General features: G+C 40.0%; 1 protein-coding gene and 1 long non-coding RNA gene across 5 annotated transcripts in view; one reads left to right on the top strand and one right to left on the bottom strand.

Annotated features, from left to right (window-relative positions):
• The window catches only part of rbbp5 (retinoblastoma binding protein 5), a 16,721-nt gene extending 534 nt beyond the window's left edge, over positions 1-16,187 (bottom strand). The window contains exons 1-13 of one of the 3 annotated variants that reach the window (XM_040159767.1): positions 16,058-16,187; positions 11,876-11,901; positions 11,498-11,670; positions 10,666-10,806; positions 10,335-10,497; positions 9,861-9,970; positions 9,447-9,566; positions 8,957-9,110; positions 8,730-8,801; positions 8,407-8,524; positions 7,770-7,839; positions 6,205-6,440; positions 5,100-5,387 (exon numbers count right to left, since the gene is read on the bottom strand). In XM_040159767.1, the coding sequence (XP_040015701.1) occupies positions 5,100-5,387; positions 6,205-6,440; positions 7,770-7,839; positions 8,407-8,524; positions 8,730-8,801; positions 8,957-9,110; positions 9,447-9,566; positions 9,861-9,970; positions 10,335-10,497; positions 10,666-10,806; positions 11,498-11,670; positions 11,876-11,901; positions 16,058-16,073 (1,687 nt within the window). In that variant the 5' untranslated portion in view covers positions 16,074-16,187. Of the gene's footprint in view, positions 1-5,099; positions 5,388-6,204; positions 6,441-7,769; positions 7,840-8,406; positions 8,525-8,729; positions 8,802-8,956; positions 9,111-9,446; positions 9,567-9,860; positions 9,971-10,334; positions 10,498-10,665; positions 10,807-11,497; positions 11,671-11,875; positions 11,902-13,775; positions 13,941-16,057 lie in introns of those variants that run through there. The other 2 variants (XM_040159766.1, XM_040159768.1) reach the window with 2 other exon arrangements.
• On the top strand, positions 15,222-17,289 carry LOC120807570. 2 transcript variants are annotated; one of them, XR_005709848.1, is made up of 4 exons: positions 15,222-15,431; positions 15,501-15,594; positions 15,876-16,037; positions 16,132-17,289. It is a non-coding gene; the product is annotated as an uncharacterized LOC120807570 (long non-coding RNA). The 2 variants fall into 2 exon arrangements; XR_005709847.1 differs by lacking the exon at positions 16,132-17,289 and having other exon boundaries at positions 15,876-16,113.
• The last annotated feature ends 692 nt before the right edge of the window (positions 17,290-17,981 follow it).

Genomic DNA, 17,981 nt, shown 5'->3' with positions numbered 1-17,981 from the left:
TTTCAAATAATAGCCAACACAAGCAAACACTGGAGGAAGGGTGGAATTAACTGTACACTCATATTTCACATTGTACATTTCCACAGCACAACTACAGTCATGTGTTGCTCACCACACTCCTTAAAACACTTCCTCCCCCCTAACAGAAATTATTGTTTTGATCCACAAATTAATTAATTCAAGCGTGTCTACTATGCTGTTTTTTCTATCACTATTAAGCTACTACTAATAAAACTTTATCCTTTCTGAAGATGTTTCAAGCCACTGAAAGGCTTTTAAATTGAAACACGTGCAGGAAGTTGCACTGAGCAACAGAGGCAGATCAACAGCGACAGAAAAAGAAGAGAAAAGTAGAAGTGACTGAAATGAAAGGATAACAACGGTATTCCTGTTAAAGAGGAGAAAGTGAGACCACCAGAGTGGTGAGTATGACACATCTCTGTTTTTGTACTGGTTGAATTAGTGCAGCGGAAATGTACGTACTGCTGATTTTATCAAGACACCAGATAAACCTGGAGGAAGTGTTGACTTTGCATCAACAGCAAGATCAGAAAACAACTAAAATTGATCAAATATACTTGTAAAACAGGGCAAATAAGAAATAAAGGCCTGGTTCTCTCTGCAGTTGAGAATCTGTTGTATTTTGATTTGTTGGATACATTTCAAATTGTGAAATTATAACTTAGCCTTCAGACCAGACATGGATATAATTACATATTTTTAATAACTTGGCAAATTTTACTCCTGAATTTCAATATCAGCTCTGAAACAATTCTTTAAAATTGCAGAATACAAAACCCTTTTTTTGACGTTTTTTAGCAGGTATCAGTAACAACAAGGTCATTTTCAGAACTGATTGTCAGCTCGACACACTGCCAGGTTTTAATAATTTGTTACTGAAATGGTGCTTAAGGCAAAACATTACATTAAATCACTATGATTTGCCAAATAGTCTTATTTTCTTTCTGTCTGAGAGTGAGATGAGAAGATGGATATCAGTCATGTCTGCGTGTTAAGTACGGAGCTGGGATCAGGACCTTGTTGGCCTAGCTTAGCATTAAGACTGAGAGCAGGGAACTGTTAGCCTGGCTCTGTCCAAAGTTCAACAATACATCCATCAACACATCCAAAGCTCAAAAATAAACACATATCTTGTTTGTTTAATTTGTACGCAAACAGATATGTAAAAATGACGGTTTGACAAACAATAGTCAGTGCCATGACTGTGCGGTTTCCTGAATTCTTGTCATCACCGTGAAGTTGTCAGGTTTGATATTGTCGTGCCATTACAGAGACCAAAACTAAAACTTGTGCTCATTTAACGAATCTGACAACCCAGCCAATAGCCAGCGACACTGCACAGAGGCAAAAACTTTACCCTTTAAGTGCATTTCCCAAAATACTGAATTATTCCTTTAAGAATGTTTTAAGTAAGATGTCAGCTTTGTTTTTTTTTTTCTTGTTCTTTCTCCCTGTCTTCAGATTTCACAAGTGGCTTGACTTCATTAGTAAAATAAGCAGTAACATACCGATGTTAGTCAACTAAACATCTCACTTTCAATACAGTTAGTCATTTGATTCTGGGGAAAACCATTGTGCAGTTGATACACATTGGTTTTACACACACAATGGCCTATTAATTTCAAGCTGCATGGCTTGAATTTTTGGGAAAATCTAAATTTATACTGCACACCTACAGGGTCACGTAGCTGGTAAGTAACAGAATTTTTATTGGAAAGTAGGATGAGTTCAGACATCAATGTCGACTGCATAAACTTACACCGTCCCCCCACATCTCTCTGACACACACAGAGACAAAAAAGGCAGGACCTGAGCAGCGCTGCTGCGGACAAACATTTATGTCACATGGCAAGCCCAAGGAGCGAGGTGGGAGTGGGAGCAGGAGGGTCAAAGGCCAAGCAGGAAGTAAATGTAGACTAGCCGGCTAGCCTGCAGGGAAACAAGCTGCACCATCCCACCATCAGCCATGTCAACACCCATTTGCCAACCACAGCCCAACTTCACCAAAGTTTAAATGACGGCAAATTAGACAGAGTGAGGCTGAGGTTAGCAGAGGTTGTATAGTCACAAAGCCAGAGTCTCGGAGAGATAAAACTATGTAGGTACCAGACTAGTCACTGTAAATTCAACCACTGTGAACTACCTCTGAATGTAAGGACAAACAGCTTGTTTCTATTCAGGCACCTGTGCCAAGTTTCTAACACTTTTCTGTTTTTTTTTGGTGTTTTCTAAATGCAGATTTGTGTTAGATTATGTGGTAATATTTTATTAAAATAAGAACTAAACCTTAAAGATCAGTGTGGTGTTTTTAATTTTTTTTTTTCATTGTCAATTAATCCCATGAAAAGACCAAACAACAAAAACAATTAATTAGTCTGTTCCTCAGTACTTTCATTGTTTCACTACTATCAAATGGAAATGGTTATTTTTGGGAAATAATCAGCATACTAATGTACATTTGATGCTCTCGTGAGTATTATGTGTGTGTGTATGTGTGTGTGTGTGTGTGTGTGTGTGTGTGTGTGTTAATGGTGATGAAGGAACATGTCACCCACTGCAACAGTGTGGCTCACTGATGTATTTTTAATGGAGCTCCATGGCACAGAGGAATAAGATACATTAGGCTTTAGATAAACAAGCAATACTTTTTAGTTAGATCAATTCATTGTTGGTCTGGGTCCGCCCGTGGGATTTGTTGACAATAAGAAAAATATAAATTACTACTGGACAGATCCTTCAATGGTAGAAAAAATACGACGCGAACCACACAGAGGGGTATATCCTCTGATCAGTTTTAATGTGTCTCAGTGACTCTATGGCAGTGCCTGAACATCCTTACAGTGCTGATGCGAGGTTATTATGGCTGCAGCAGACAGGCAGAAACCATCATACCCAGCTATTTCAGTTTATTGTTTGGTGGTTTGGAGCTTTTTTATTTTACATTTAATTTAGCTGAAACACCTGCTGAACGCCGCTCTGCTCTCTGATTTGAGCCCTGCACGTCTGATTTTGACACTAGTTGAACAGCCTGCAGAGTTTACGTTCACAGATTTCGCACTGCGCTTTGTCACTTATTGTAAAACAATATTTAGCCAAAAGGCTGAACTGTGAGCTACCATTTTAGCATGAAAAGTAGCTCGAGGAAACGTGAAAAGCTGGAAGGTTGAACCAGTTATATCACTGCAATTACTTAACTTCAAGGTTGGACTGTAGCTATGACAGAGTGGGTGTGTTAGCTCTGATAAAGGCGTCTTAGTTTTATTACGCACGACTGACTTCAGTGTACAAACACAATGGCCCATGCACTCTAAAACTAGATTTTAGCAAGAACTCTTGGGCAACACAGGGATCTTAGTTCCCGGCATGCAACCCACATCATAACCTCTCAGAACCAAGTGGAACCAAGTAAAAAACAGATACCGATAGATAACAGATCTATCTTGTAGAATGCAAGATAAAGTAATGATAAATTCAATTATTCTCTATCATTACATCAGAGAACATTGATCTGAACTGGAATCAGGCTCAATAAAATCCAAACTATAGCTGCATAGGAACATTAATGTAGACTGTAGCAGACTGTGTGCATCATAAATAACAATGGAAAGAGAGAATCAGATGGACTAGATGACATGTCCTATATTTCAATGTGACTAAAGTACAAGGTGCCATCATCATCTAAAAAAATCTGAAAATTTAAATTGGTTTAAATTCATACTGATTTCCTATCTAACACATAGTCCCGTGGCTGCTCCGCTTTGCAATTCAAAGTAAGTCAACCAGAGTTCACTTGGAAGCAGACTGAGAACTTTTCACATGAGAGCAATGTTCTCTGTAAGTGAACTGAAAAGGCAAAATGTACCACAGCTGGTTTAAAAAGCATCAGTTCAGGTGTGGCCACTGTCTCAATAGAGAAAAATTAGAAGAGCTCGCATTTCATACAGTATTCATGTAGATCATGTGGACGGAATAATATTCTTAGGGTGTTGTCACGGCTACCCTGTTTGCCTCAGTTGGAACATTTTTATTTGTTTAGGCCCGTGTGAAACATCTCAGTTTAACTCTGAAAAAGAGGAACACTGTCTGTCTACCAGTGACTTGCAGGAAATTTTTGGTGAAAAATCAAAGCAAACCGGCCACAGGACTTTACTGTAAAAGCTTAGCTATTTTTAAATCTATTAGCCTTTTGTAGGAACTGTCAAGAAATCTTTATACATATAAAAGATCATCTGGTAACCATGTAGTGCGCCATATCACATTGTTCACGTTGACATATTTACGTGTTGACTACTTACAGCAACAACAGCATGGCAAGTCATAGTGTTGGGAAAAAAGAAAAAAAACAGTGCTTTAACAGGTTGGGAAAAGGAAAGGGAAATGGACCAATGAGTCCCGATCAGGTGGAGATGTGTTAGGAAAAACTCACAGCACGAGCAGAGAGCTGCTTGTTTAATCATTTAAATACTGTTATCGCAAACATATCTTGCAATGTACTGATAATATTTTGAGGCCATGTCGCCCACCTCCATAATCAAGGTAGTACGTACACGAAAACGGATTTTAAAAGAGGCCTGTTGAATATTTGAGTAGCTCCTGTGAGGGAAAGTGAGGGAAACGTAGTGACCACGCAGTAATCTTTCCCCCATAAAGTTACCGTAAAAGATAGCTGTTGTTGTCATCGTTTAGGACAGATGAGCTCCAGTTACAGTCTGGACTAATAAACTACGATAATTTCTTGGTGGTGCTGGTCAAACTGTGCGATGTTTGTCTTTTCAAACAGGATCAGATGTAATTCAGTTAAACACGGGTCTTGTGCTTGTTCTGTGTTCCGACCTCCAGACTATGGCTTTACAACAAGTGGGGGTCTGTCAGTGAGCTGTGCGGTTGGGAGGGGAGGGGTGGGGGTGGGGGTGGGGGTGGGGGTGGGGTGGGGGGTGGGTGGCAGCAGTACAGGGAGGGACGGGGTGGGTGCTTTGGAGACAGGCTGGGCTGGTGAGGAGTCAGTCAGACTAGCAGGGCAACAGGACTAGCAGAGCTCCCAGACTCAGCAGCAGCAGCAGGGGCGGTGGCATGCTTACCTGTGGCCAGGCCCCCCTCTGCCCTGCCCTTCATCCCTCCTCCTCCTCCAACTCCAACTCCAACTCCAACTCCAACTCCAACTCCAACTCCAATTCCAACTCCAACTCCAACTCCAACTCCCGGGCCAGAGCTGCCCAAGGATTCCACGGGGAAGGAGGACCGTTCGCCCCTGTAAGGCTTGGGCCTGAAGGGGAAGTCTTTGTCTTTACCTTTGGAGCCTTTGGGCCGACCTGCTGTCTTCTTCTTGGACTTGCCATCCCCCTTCACACCCAGTAGGGGGTGAACCTCTGAGAAGAGAGAGGACAGACCGAGGGTCATCATTGGGACAATAAAACAAAAGCTAATGTTAGCTAATTTTCAAATGCTAATACACATATGATAATGATGAAAGGCTGGTATTCAATTACCTCTACTAAAATTGTCTCACTTTGTAAATGCAGTATAATGCACATTTCTACAGCACAATCATTCTGCTGCTCTCAGTTTTTCTTTTTAACACTAAAACCGTTTTCATTCACTCACTCTTTTGACTGCATGCTATCATTTGCTAATTACGACAGTACAAGTAGAGCCGAGGATGAGGGGGGCGAATGTCTGTACTAATAAAATCTGTGTCATTTCGTTGAGTAGATGTTGAGCTACTTTGCTGGATAAGTGAAAAATGTGACCTCATGGTGGTGCTTCAATAAAAGTCAGTTGATCACCAATGTCATTAGGATTCATCCTCCGGAGATGAGAATTGTTTGTACAAAAATTTTATGGCAATGAATCTAATAGTTGTAAAGATATGTTAGTCTGAACCAAAGTGGTGGACCAACTGACAGACCAACATACCAGGCTGCTTGCGTGACTGAAAGTGACTAGAAGAGACTGGAATTGCTCAGTGTATGAAAGCAGCATTAGTGTTAAGCAGAGAAAGTGAGCGCAGCTGAGTGGAGAGCATGACATGACTCTGTGGTTTCACTGATGGTTATTATGATGATTAGTGCTGTGGAAATGTACGTTATACTTAATTTACAAAGTGATTCATTCGTGTAATATAAAAACGGGAACCCCGACATCGCATCTGGTGGGTGTATATATTGCTGTGTTCTTCTCTCTCACCGTCGCTGGGCACCCCCTGCAGTTCGATGGTGGTGGTGCGGGCTTTCTTTTTGGCTGGGCCACCTTCAGATGAAGGCTGCCGCTGCTTCTTGTCACCGCCAGCTACCGCGTCCTCCGGGGCTGAAGCCTGGACCGATGCATCCGGGGGGGGGCCGAAGGGGTTTTCCTCTGGATCCTCAACTTCAGGGGCAATGGGCAGGTACAGCAGGGCCTTATAGTCCTCCAGCTCCTCATCACTACAGGACACAAAAAGACAAGACACTCAGTAGTTGAATAGTAAATTCAGGCAGGCCATAGATTTATAATAATCATAATCATTATTTGTACTGCTTATTGCTTAATAAACATAGCGGTCTGAATTCTGTTAAAATAAACACAGTATTAAATAAACAATATTTAAAACTGTTAACAGAATCAACCACTCTATCGTGATACTGTCGGCTGTTCCAGAGTTTACAGGACACGTTTGAAAAACCTTTGTCCCCTGTTGATTAGAGTTAGAAAAGAACAGTTCAGTTTGAGGGAGAAATACAACTGTTCAGGTGAACGGAGACATTGTGAAGGAGTTCAGCAAAGTACTCCTGAGTCCTTGCCATGTCATTCTTTGTAGGTAATTACAAGATTTATAAAAGCAATTCTAAAACAAACTGGAGGCCAGTGTAGTGAAGCTAAAATCAGAGTAATGTGAGCGAAGCCATTTGGTGTTTGCTTTTACAACAATGGGAAAGGATGGATCTAATTTTAACAATATTTCTGAGCTGAAGCTCAGAAGCATAACTGAAATAGTTTTGATGTGACTGTTCTTCGGATTCTTGCAAACCGGCGTTAAATGGCGAGAAAAAAAACCCCAAAGAATGTTGAACTGTTTTCACAGTAGGAGTCATGTCCAATATAACAGTTTTGTCAGCATTCAACTGCAGAAAGCTTTGGTCCATCCATCATGTCATGAAGATATCGATGAGGAACTGATAGTCTGCTAAGATCATTAGTAATAAAAGAAAAAAGGTACAACTAGGTGCCATCCTTTTAATTATAGTTTCCTTTAATCTTTTATTGAGAGAGGCAACTTTTGTATGACAAAAGTTGGATGACATAGTTCAGTTGTGTTGAACTGATGCATGAAAATGAAAGTCGAAGTCAAAAACTGAGCTTGCTCTGTTCTTTTCTGACTAGTAAGACCACTTACTTGCTTCCTCATTAGGAGATGGAGCTTGCCAAGTCCATACTCTTTAAGATGTGGTTGAAAGCAGCGGAATAAGCTTGTGGGTTTACCTTTAGTTATGATTATTTTTAATTGAGCTGGCTAACTGCAGAAACAAGCTGCTGCTGTGGATTTGATTTTATCACAGCATTCGTGAGGACCCAGTTGGCAAGTGCTGAACTAGGACCAAGCTAGTTTCCAGTTATGATACTTAGGACTAAAAGGTTTTGATGATTCAGGGAAGAGATTGAGATGAAATGGGGGCTTCATCTAAAAAAATCAAAAAAATAAAACACAATACTTCTCAGATCAAAGAGGGAGCACTGTTTACACTGATGTAGTAGTTTGCCTTGTTCTTTCTCACCTGCTGCAAAAAGCAACTATGGGGTCAACAGTGGTGACATCCACCTCTTCATCCTCTGCAGCGTCTGCACCTGCAACGTGAGACATGCAGAGAAAACCAGTGAAACCAGTAAGACCAGTGCATCTGACAACAGAACAGGTGGCGGTCCAACTACAGACAGCAGGCTCACGTTTGTCTCATGGGATTAATTCACAACAGGGTGACTGCTGTTTTAGCAACCACCCTAATTAAAATAATTCAGGAAGGATTATACAAGAAATAATGGTCTCTATTGTTTTGGACTAACAGGAAATACCAACAATCATCAGTCAAACTGACTTAAGATCGCCACTGCAAAGTAATCTTAATGAGGAGAAAGCATAACATTTGCTCTAACGTTTTACTACTAATTTTTTACTACTATTTGTTTCCCTGAGATGTTCCCGTTCAACCACCAGTCATAATTTGTATTATATCCGGCTGCAAGTAGCTCATACATTTATTTTGCCCATTGCATTGTAGGTCCATTAAAGGTTTCTACACTATAACCCCAAAACTCCACCCTGTTTAAACACTATTTTACAACCAAAGTCAAAACTGGATAAATGTGAACAACCACAGGCCCCCTGTGTTTGTAGTCTGTATGTGTGTATGTTACCTGTCTGCTCAGGTTCACTCTTGTCTTCATCCTCAATGTCAAACTCTGACTCTCGCTCTTCGTACTCCACGTTCTCATCCAGTTCTTTGAAGTCTGGAGCAAAAGCGCTCCAGTTTTCCTGTGGACAAACAAAGATTCACACATCAGTTACACTATAATGCCATTTTACATCAAACCAGCTGGTAGCTGTGCTTAATTTACCAAAATTTTTGGCTACTAAAATGAAGCCAAATGATCAGAAACATGAATTAAAACTGAAATAATGAATCTGTGATGTTGCTCATTCATGTACATCCAGCCTTTAACTATTACTGTCCACTTACCACTTGGTTCTGAGCCCAGATCGACACCACTCCACTGGAGATGGAGGCGATAATCGGACGGACAGGATGCCACTGAACAGAGGTCAAAGGTTAGATGGGTAAATTATCTGATTGTAAACAGCACAGTGTCTCAATATAAATGAAAATACATCAACATGTGTTGTGTCAACGGTTAAATCACAACACTGTGCTCTAGTGAGCCAGAATTTCGGTCCTGACGTCCTTACAGCGACATCCAGCAGCAGCTCTCCTCTGGTTCCATGCAGGATCTTCACCAGGTTACCGATGCTCTTCTCCCAGATGTACAGGGCGTGCTGCCTGGCCGAACCGGCCACAATGTACTCGCCATCCCCAGAGAAACAGCAGCGCTTCCACGGAGTCCTGAGCACAAAAAAACACAAATAGAGGACATGAACAAATAGAGATCAAGAGACAGATGCAAAACATGATACTTTGCCAGCAAGTGGTAGCCTGGGAAACTTCAATCTCAGTCATTGAAATTCAGCCGATCCCTGCAATATTTGCAAGAGCTTTCAATTTTTTTTCTCAGCAAGTTTTACACAAACACTTGTCAAAATGGAAGAATGCTTACCAATTCTATCACTGCAATTTCCCACATAAAAAAAAAATCTAATTTAGCAACACCTTTAGTTTAATTTTTAATCCCAACAACACATGTCCTCTGGTGTAATGGAACAGCATCCTGCGGTGACGCACCTGTTGACCAGGTCCTGTAGTTTCTGCATGGGTTCAGGTTCACCGTCCCGGCCACAGGTCAGTATCTCCCTGCCGTCGTACACTCTGATGATCCGGTCTGCCGTGTTTATGAGGAAGCAACTGCAGAGAAAACAGGACAGGTGGACAAAGGACAGGTAAAATTAGAGAGCCAGGAAAAGAAAGCAAAAGAAGAACTCTGCTTTCACAGCTGGGCCTATTGACATGAGTTTCTTTGTGTTCTGTGTATATACTGTAATATGTATCTGTTCCACAATCAACAGGGAATCCGTTTGACTGTGTGGCAGAAGATAGACAAGCTTACATGAACTAAAACTTAATGTTTAGATTGTGTCGTCATTGTGTTTGTTTTTCCATCCAGGTTTAGATACAGATACACGTCCTGTTGCCTCTCACCTGCCCTTGCGTGCAAATTCAATGGATTTGATGGCAGTGGTGTTGCTGGTGCCAGTGGTCACTCTGAAGGACGCCACCAGCTCCTGAGTGTTTGTGTTCAACACCAGGATCTGCAACAACAGACAGAGGGTAACACAATGGTGAAAGAAAATTGCAAAAACTCTGGATGTCATTCAAACAGTTTTGAGTATAAAATGTGAATGAAGGTTAATGTATAAATGTTAGTTCCTCTGATCAAAAGTGGTACAATTCAGGTGAAAATTGGAGCAGCCTATGTAGAGGGTTGTATACACTCATATCTGCCACGGTGTTTTTTAGATTGGGGACGCCTGAAATGTTGTAATTCTACACGTAGAAACTAGTAACACTGAGCTTTTTCTCAATCAATTTCTTATTTACTTGTGCTGTCTTAAAATCCAGCGCAGTGAATGAATGGTGTACCGTGAATACAGTTTGAATGATGGAGAGGCTGACCTTTCCTTTGGCGTTGCCAGTGTAGATGTACTCGCCCCGTCTGTCAAAGGCTGCCACCACATTCAGGTCTGAGTCATCGTCCACAGGCAGGACAACATGTTGGGAGTCTGACAGAGTCAGCAGGACCGGGGCGGACTTCATGGGACACACCAGTACCTTGTCCCTAAAACACAAACAGAATTTTTAGTATGGCATAGTACGTTAGCTTATCACTGGTCGAGACAGATTAAATTGGCAAAAACCCATCATGGGATGTCACTGTTGTTCGTGGGTTATCTGACCAACAGCTAAACCTTCGATCACCTCACATGTAACATGTCCGCTCACTCACATGTCTCTGGGGTGGTACTGCAGCTTCAGGATGGGTGACGGGAAACGGAATCTCTGGTCACAGTCTCCAGTCAGGACGTCCCACTGTGAGACAATGTTGTCTGTGGAGGCGCTCACCAGCTTGTGTCCGTCTCGACTCCAGCTGAAAGCGCGCGCACACAGGCACACAAACACATATCATCAAAAAGATATTTATGGATTCTGTCACGTCTAAAGGCTGCCTACTTCTGCGTTGAATCGATGCTGTACGTACAGTGTAGCCGCGTACCCTACGCCAATGCGATGTCAGATGACATCACAATTACAAAATTTGATTTTTGTTGATTTTATCAACACCGCAATGCAGCAGCTAGGGACTGAGTCCCTGTTTAACTGGTAGTATTTATGAACCGCAATCAGATCGCTTTTTCATCCTCAATTCAAGTGCTCCGAACAAATTAATCGTACATTTTGCTGTATTACAACACAGTGTAAGCGATCACGAAGAGCAGGGGGGGAATGAGCAGATGTTTAACCAGCTTGGACTCAGCAGCAGTATTGAGCTGGATGTGTCCCACTCAATACCAAATGTTAGCTGTGATGCACAGTTTCTGTTTTTTGCCAAATAATAAGAGGACGAAGAAGAAGAGATTTTGCTGTTTTCCGATTGTTCAGGTGTTTAAGTGTGGACAAAGATATTGAGATTTGGAAAACAGCTTGGAAAAGAATGCACATTTTAGTGTGGACGGAGCAGGCAAGGCACGTAAAAGATGGATACATCTGAGTGTATTCAAGCATTAAATGGGACATTCGCAAGGCAGTGATGACCCAACAAACTGTATAATGTCTCTCACCATAAAGAACAGACTGGGTGGATGTGTGCGCTGATGATTTTGGCGATGCCCCGTGTGAGAAAGTCCCAGATGACGATGCGGCCGTCGTTGCAGCCCACAGCCAGCAGGGTGCCCCAGCGGTTGAAGGTGCAAGTGAGGGCCATACTGATACAGTCCAGAGTGCCATCCGCCTCCTAACAACACACACAACCACAATTAAAACCACGGCCGGAGTCTGTATCACCACTGAGTGGTGCAGTCCAGGAGTAGCTTAACGCCACTGTGGTCTAAAACAAAAGATTAAACTCCATTTATATATTTATTTGGATGATTGTCAGTGCACAAATATTAACCAGGACTCCTTCAACCTCACGTGTACATTAGGAGCTGGTGGCTTACCTCTGGATAGTTCTGCCCGAACGATTCTAGGATAGGAATAAAAAAGAGACAGTGATGAGAAACACCAACAAAGTAACATTCATTCATGAAGTGTGCACTAAAGCGACAGCTGGCTCAGAGACACAACACAACCTTCCACTCCTTTCATTCTCATAAGCATAGGACAGACAATCTGTGTGACTGAGCAGAGTAATTGGGCCTTGGAAGAACATTATGCATGCTTTATCCTTACACCCTCCATTCGGATAAATTAAAAAATTCCACAAAAAAAACTTTGATAGGGAAAAAATTGAATAAAGTTCAGGAATAACAACAGATGGAGGATCCCTCTTTCAGAACAGACAAACATGCATAAATGTTGTGTGCACATAATAGACAAAAATAGCAAAATTACCATATGGAAAATCAGGATGACAATATTAAAGATAGAATGTAAAGATGTATGAAGAATGTAATTTAAGTAGAATATTCACCAGAAAGAAGCAGGAAATTATCTAAGATTAACGCAAGACATAAAAAAAAACTTGAAATTTTGATGTTTGAGTCATTAATTAAGAAAAAATGAATATTTACAACAGAAGAAACAACTTTTATCAAATAAGTTTTTAAAACATGTCATCAACAAGATAAATCAACAAGAAACAGGAAAAATAAATGAAAGTCAAAAATAAAAGCAATAAACTCATAATTTTTCAGAATGAAAAACTGAAAATTTGCAAGTGCAAGCCCTCAGTTTTTTCAGATTTTGTGTCAAAAAGAAAAGGCTAAAACATTTGATTATACAGGTATATAGATGTTAAATCATTAAAAGAGCACTCGTACCAGGTCAGTGCTCATACTGGATAATAATCTCAGTATCGGCAGAAAATGAAATGTAATGTTTGCAACAGTTATTGCTATAAAATAATGGAATACGATTATTCAGACCAGACCTTTCCTCCTCAACAAACTTTAATCTCAGATATATTCTAATTTTATTATGAGGCTGAAGTTCAGATTTGCAGGTCAAGTGGAAAGTTATAAAAAAAATTAAGAGTTAGAGTTTCTCAGCTAATTCCCCACTGTTTCACCACATCAGACCCAGGTCTAGCTCAATGATTTGTGAAACCTTTATTCGCGAAAACAGAACCAAAAACCACACTACCAAGACTTGTTAGCCCTGGACTAGATTAACAAGTAAACTGCAAGAACTTTTAAAACCTCAGACTCAGATATTTGTCTATTTCTGAAAACAAAAATAAGTATGATCTCGCTGCTTTTCCTGTATCAACACCACTATGTTTAGACTCGTCAAACCTTGAATAGATTAACACGGATGCTCTAAATACCGTTTAAAATCTCTCTTAACGTTTGTGAACCCTTTATTTTTTGTACAACCAGAACAACTGAAATTTCAGTATTTTTCCTCCATTCCGCATACTTATTGCTTCGTAAATGTATGTGTTTTTCTCCTTAATAGTAACGTTACCCCCTGCCATATAGACCAGCTGTGTATTGTTTTTATCTCCCAGTGGTCCTAATAAAATTAAGAGGGGAAAGAAAGAAGAAATTACAAATAAAACGTATGGTAAAGTAACATGAAGAAACATTTAATTAAAATACAATAAGGGACAATGTAACGGGGCTAACTTAGCTAACTGACACTTTGTCTGCTTCCATTTAATAACAAATATTTACATGTAAGTATTTATTAGGCTCAGACAAAAGGTTAGGAGCCAATTTAAAGTAAAGAGTTTAACAGAAAGTTAACAGTTTGATTCTAATAACTAATGTGATTATATTTTAACTTCGGCTTCTGTTAACATGCTAGGCTAACTTACAATGCTAACCATAACAAGGACATAGGGAAATAGGAACGATACAGAACACAAAGAAAGGGAGCGGTTTTTTTGTTAGTTACCGAGCAGTTCTAGATTCATTGCTGGACGACGGAGGATGTAAAGTTCCCTAATAGTTTGATTTCAATGAATATTTCACAAATTTTTCATTCGCTTGTACTTCTGCTGCGACAGCCGGGACACTGGCGCCGAGCTGCAACTGAGGACCCCAAACAATGAGACGTAGAATGTGCCTGAACCGAATTCATACCACCTTGTCTTGGTTTAGCGAGGCTTTAGTAAAGTAATGCTTTTTATCGAATTGGTTATATTGGTGATAAAATACCTATCTAACTATATATCTATCTATCTGTCTGTCTTATTCTTGTTCTTCTTCTCATTATTTTATTATTATTAATGATAATAATGTGTTTGTTAATAATAATAATAATTATCATTATATTATTTTATCAGTTTTTAGTATCATCATCATTTTAACTGAAATACAATTTTTTTTTTACAATGATCCTTACAATTTTTTTTAAACAAGCAAGTTCATCTCAAATCATATTAACTTTTTCTCATTTTAAACAACCTTTGAATAATTTTAAAATCTTTAATTTAATTTTAAAAAAGCATTGAGTTGTTCATAGTGAATAGTTTTGTTTACAATTCTTATAGCTCTTATTCTGTCTTCTTATTCTAATATTAACCTGTACGGTTTGACTGACTAGTCTTTGAATTTTTTCTTAAGCTGTTGTTTCACATTAATATGTTTGTGATGACTGTGCATAGTTTGAATTGTGTTTTCAATTTTGGTAGTTTTCTTAAAAAAAATTAATTAGGATAATTATATTGAGATCACAAATTACATTCAAATGTAAAACAGTTACTTCATGAATACAAATTTGTGTTTTCTTGATTTAAAAAAAAAAAACAGTGTTTAATATTGTTTTAAGACAGGTATCATTAGACTAAAGATAGGCTGGTGTTGATTTCAAAATGCCACCCATTAGGTGCACATTCACAATCTACCACAAACCGGTCTAAAAGCTCTAAAAGCAGTAAATCTTCGCTCGATGAAGCTCGTCATGTTTGATTTTTGCTGCCTCTGTGTTTTGCTGTGGTGGGTATAGTGGTGGTGAGTTAGGCTGCGTGACAATCTGGACTTCACGTCCTCTTAGATGACATCTACTCTCCCGACTAGTCTGTTATCTCTCCAAACAGGCTGTAAACTGCAATGGTCTTGACGATGTGAATCAGGTGCGTGTAATGACAGACTATGTGCAGGGTACTCTATGTTACTGGTCACTTGTATGTCAAGGCCTCATGCCAGATTAAAACAAAAAAGACAATTTGAATGAGTGTATACTGTGAATAGTTTTACTAACTATGTCATATGTCTCTTTTGGTTGCTCCTCAGCACGTTCTTTAGAAATAACGTAATGAGGTGGATGCCTGTATGATGTATTTGTTGTTTGTAGATTTAATGCACAGTGTAAGGTGTGTCTGTCAGGGCTGGATTACCAACCAGGCAACGAGGGCGGGGCTTCAGACTGCTCAGTGCCACTGAAGTCCCCCGGCTCACTGCACACCACATGGTTTTGGTAAAGTGATTAGTTGTATATTTGTTAGAGGACCGGCATGACTAAAGTACAGTGTCAAACAAAAGCAGGTTCCGCGTCATCAACTAACCCGTGGCCGTGTCGTGTAGAGGGCCCCTGTGTCAAAGTCAAGCGGTAAGATTTGGATTATTTTATATTGTACTGACATGGTGTGTGTCATGTAGAATAATGAAGATCTTACAGTGCCGGTTAGCTGCCGTCCCCTGCATCGTTGGCGGCCTCCGCTCAGGGACTACAAGTGGATATGGGCTTTTAGCTGTATCTGGCGCGATATTCTGTAAGTATCTGCTTGAATAAACGATGAAATTTTAGAAAGAATAAAAGAAAAGAAATATAACTATATAAAGTTAAGTGGACAAAAAAAAAAAAATGAAGCTGCCATGTATAGTCTTCTGTGTGCAATGTGTTTAATGGAAATTTGGGGGGAAGGGGGGATTTCATTGTTGTTGTTATTATTATTATTATTATTATTATTATTATTGTTATTATTCCATAAAGAGAGGACAGTGGGTTAGGAGGGGGCCTAAAACAAATTTCTACCCTGGCATTTCCTGACAGGTTAATCTGCCCGCGAAGTTTGTGTGTCCACTGGTGACAGAAGTCTATTCTGCTCTATTCTGCTCCGGTATGAGTGAATGAAAGTTGCTGCCCGCATCACCGTGCAGCACTTGACCCCTGACACGTATCTCTACACTGTCTTTCACTTCGTGGCCTCAGTCTGTACGTGACTGTACACTGACCTGCGTGTAAATCCATGTATGGGGCTGCACGTCTCAGGCTGCGTGTGAGTTTGCCTTTAAATCTACGTTTTCAGAAATATCAGAGACGTTCACAGAGACGGAACACGCAGCCCTCCACACTGGAACAACTGGTTGCAGCCGACGACGTTGCGGGATCCGGGGATGGATCCGGAGCCGGAGCCGCGGCAACCGCCCACAAGCGACTTCCCGTCTTCACAATAAAAGCCCCAAATAAACTTGACTGAGCTTCGTTACAAGAATGATGAAAACACTCCATGTGGCTTTATTTGCTGTGGAATCCAACACCAGCCATTAAATAGAAGAATAAGGACTGCGTGTACTGATTACCTGATTAAAAAAAACAGGTGTTACAGACTGTTCCTGCAATGATTGTTGCAGTGTGGACGTTGACTTGAAGTCTGGTTTGCGCCACAGAGTGACCTTGTAGGCTAAACATGGGAACAAAAAACAATAAATGAATAAATAAATATTTAAAAAAATGAAGAGCCTGGGGAGGTGACTTGGTCGGCAAACCTCGTATTTCCAGTTCAGCTGGTTTTCAAGCTTTAGAGAAAAAAAACCGGAAGGATTACATGTGTCTTGGTGATATCTATTTTCAGATCATGAGACTGTCTCGGTGTTTTCTGGATTTGACGAAAATGTGTGTATCTTTGTGTCCAAAGATACGAGGTCTTCACCGGACATCAGCAGAATATTCATTTGACAGAAAAAGAGGGTTTATTGTTGTTAGTTCATTTCCACAGAGAATAATTTTTCTTGTACTTGTTTATTGTTTATATTCATGTATTTATCTGGATCTGGATCTTGATAAAGTGCTGTTTAGTACTTAAGGACGACTGTAGGCCTAACAGGCAGGAGTGTCTACAGACCATTATGTCTCCAGACTAATTTATTCTTGTTCTTCACTGCTATTCTTGGTTTAATAGTTGAGAGTTAACAGGATGAGCAGGTAACATTAGTGCACTGGAGCTACATGTGATCCAAGGAAAGCTAACAGGACAAAGGCCAACAAAGCTCCAATTTGTGTCTCTCATGTATTACTGTGGACTAAAAACCTGTTTTTCTTAGAGATTAATCATCACGCACCACGTTCTGAGTCCTCAAAGTCTCCTCTAACCACCTGGATAAAAATATTCAGTAGCCTGCACAACAGAAAAGTCTTTACCTGTTTCCAATTGCAACTTTTTTTAATCCAAAGAAAGACTGTAACTAAAAATGACGTGTGTGCTTTCATTCTGATTTGAATGATGTAAACCAAAATTGAAATAACATTTCATTTTATGTTATATTTATCCGTCTCTATTAATCTTACTTTCCATTTTTTTCATACACAATAACACATTTTTTTTGCCTTGTGTTGCACAAAACAAGTACAGACATATTATTTCAAACTATCTGGATAGGAAATAGAGTTGCAACGTGGGAAATAGTTTTAAAATCGAATTTATTGTGCATCGGCTGCATCGAATCCAGAGACACTGCTGCTACCACACTAACAACCATTTCACACCTACTTAAAGAATAAATCAAGAGTTTTTATGTGGAAAAAATACACCAAAAAACACGGTATGCATACATGAATTCCACATTTAAAAAAATGTGTTGTATTCAGTAGGTTTTGTCAAAAAAATGTCAGCTGGAACTTTTCTGGACATGGAAAGGATGACACGAGACCGTTCAAACAAAAACAGAAAAAACCTAATAGTCCTTGTAATAAAACTGACTGTCATATTTATACCTGTGTTCTAAAGAGGTATTTAACATCATTTTATTAGAGATTTCACTTGATTTCCATCATTTTATTTTTCTGCCTATGTCACCGTTTCGTCAGGCGGTCGGTGCCAAACCAGCCCCAGTTTGTGGCCCCTAACGTACGATGCATGTGAGTCACAGAGGTAGTCAG

Source organism: Xiphias gladius, chromosome 21 (genome assembly GCF_016859285.1).
Source record: "Xiphias gladius isolate SHS-SW01 ecotype Sanya breed wild chromosome 21, ASM1685928v1, whole genome shotgun sequence".
Classification (NCBI taxonomy): Eukaryota; Metazoa; Chordata; class Actinopteri; order Istiophoriformes; family Xiphiidae; genus Xiphias; species Xiphias gladius.
Note: the sequence above shows the minus strand (reverse complement) of the source record. Positions and strands in the feature narration are given on the sequence as shown.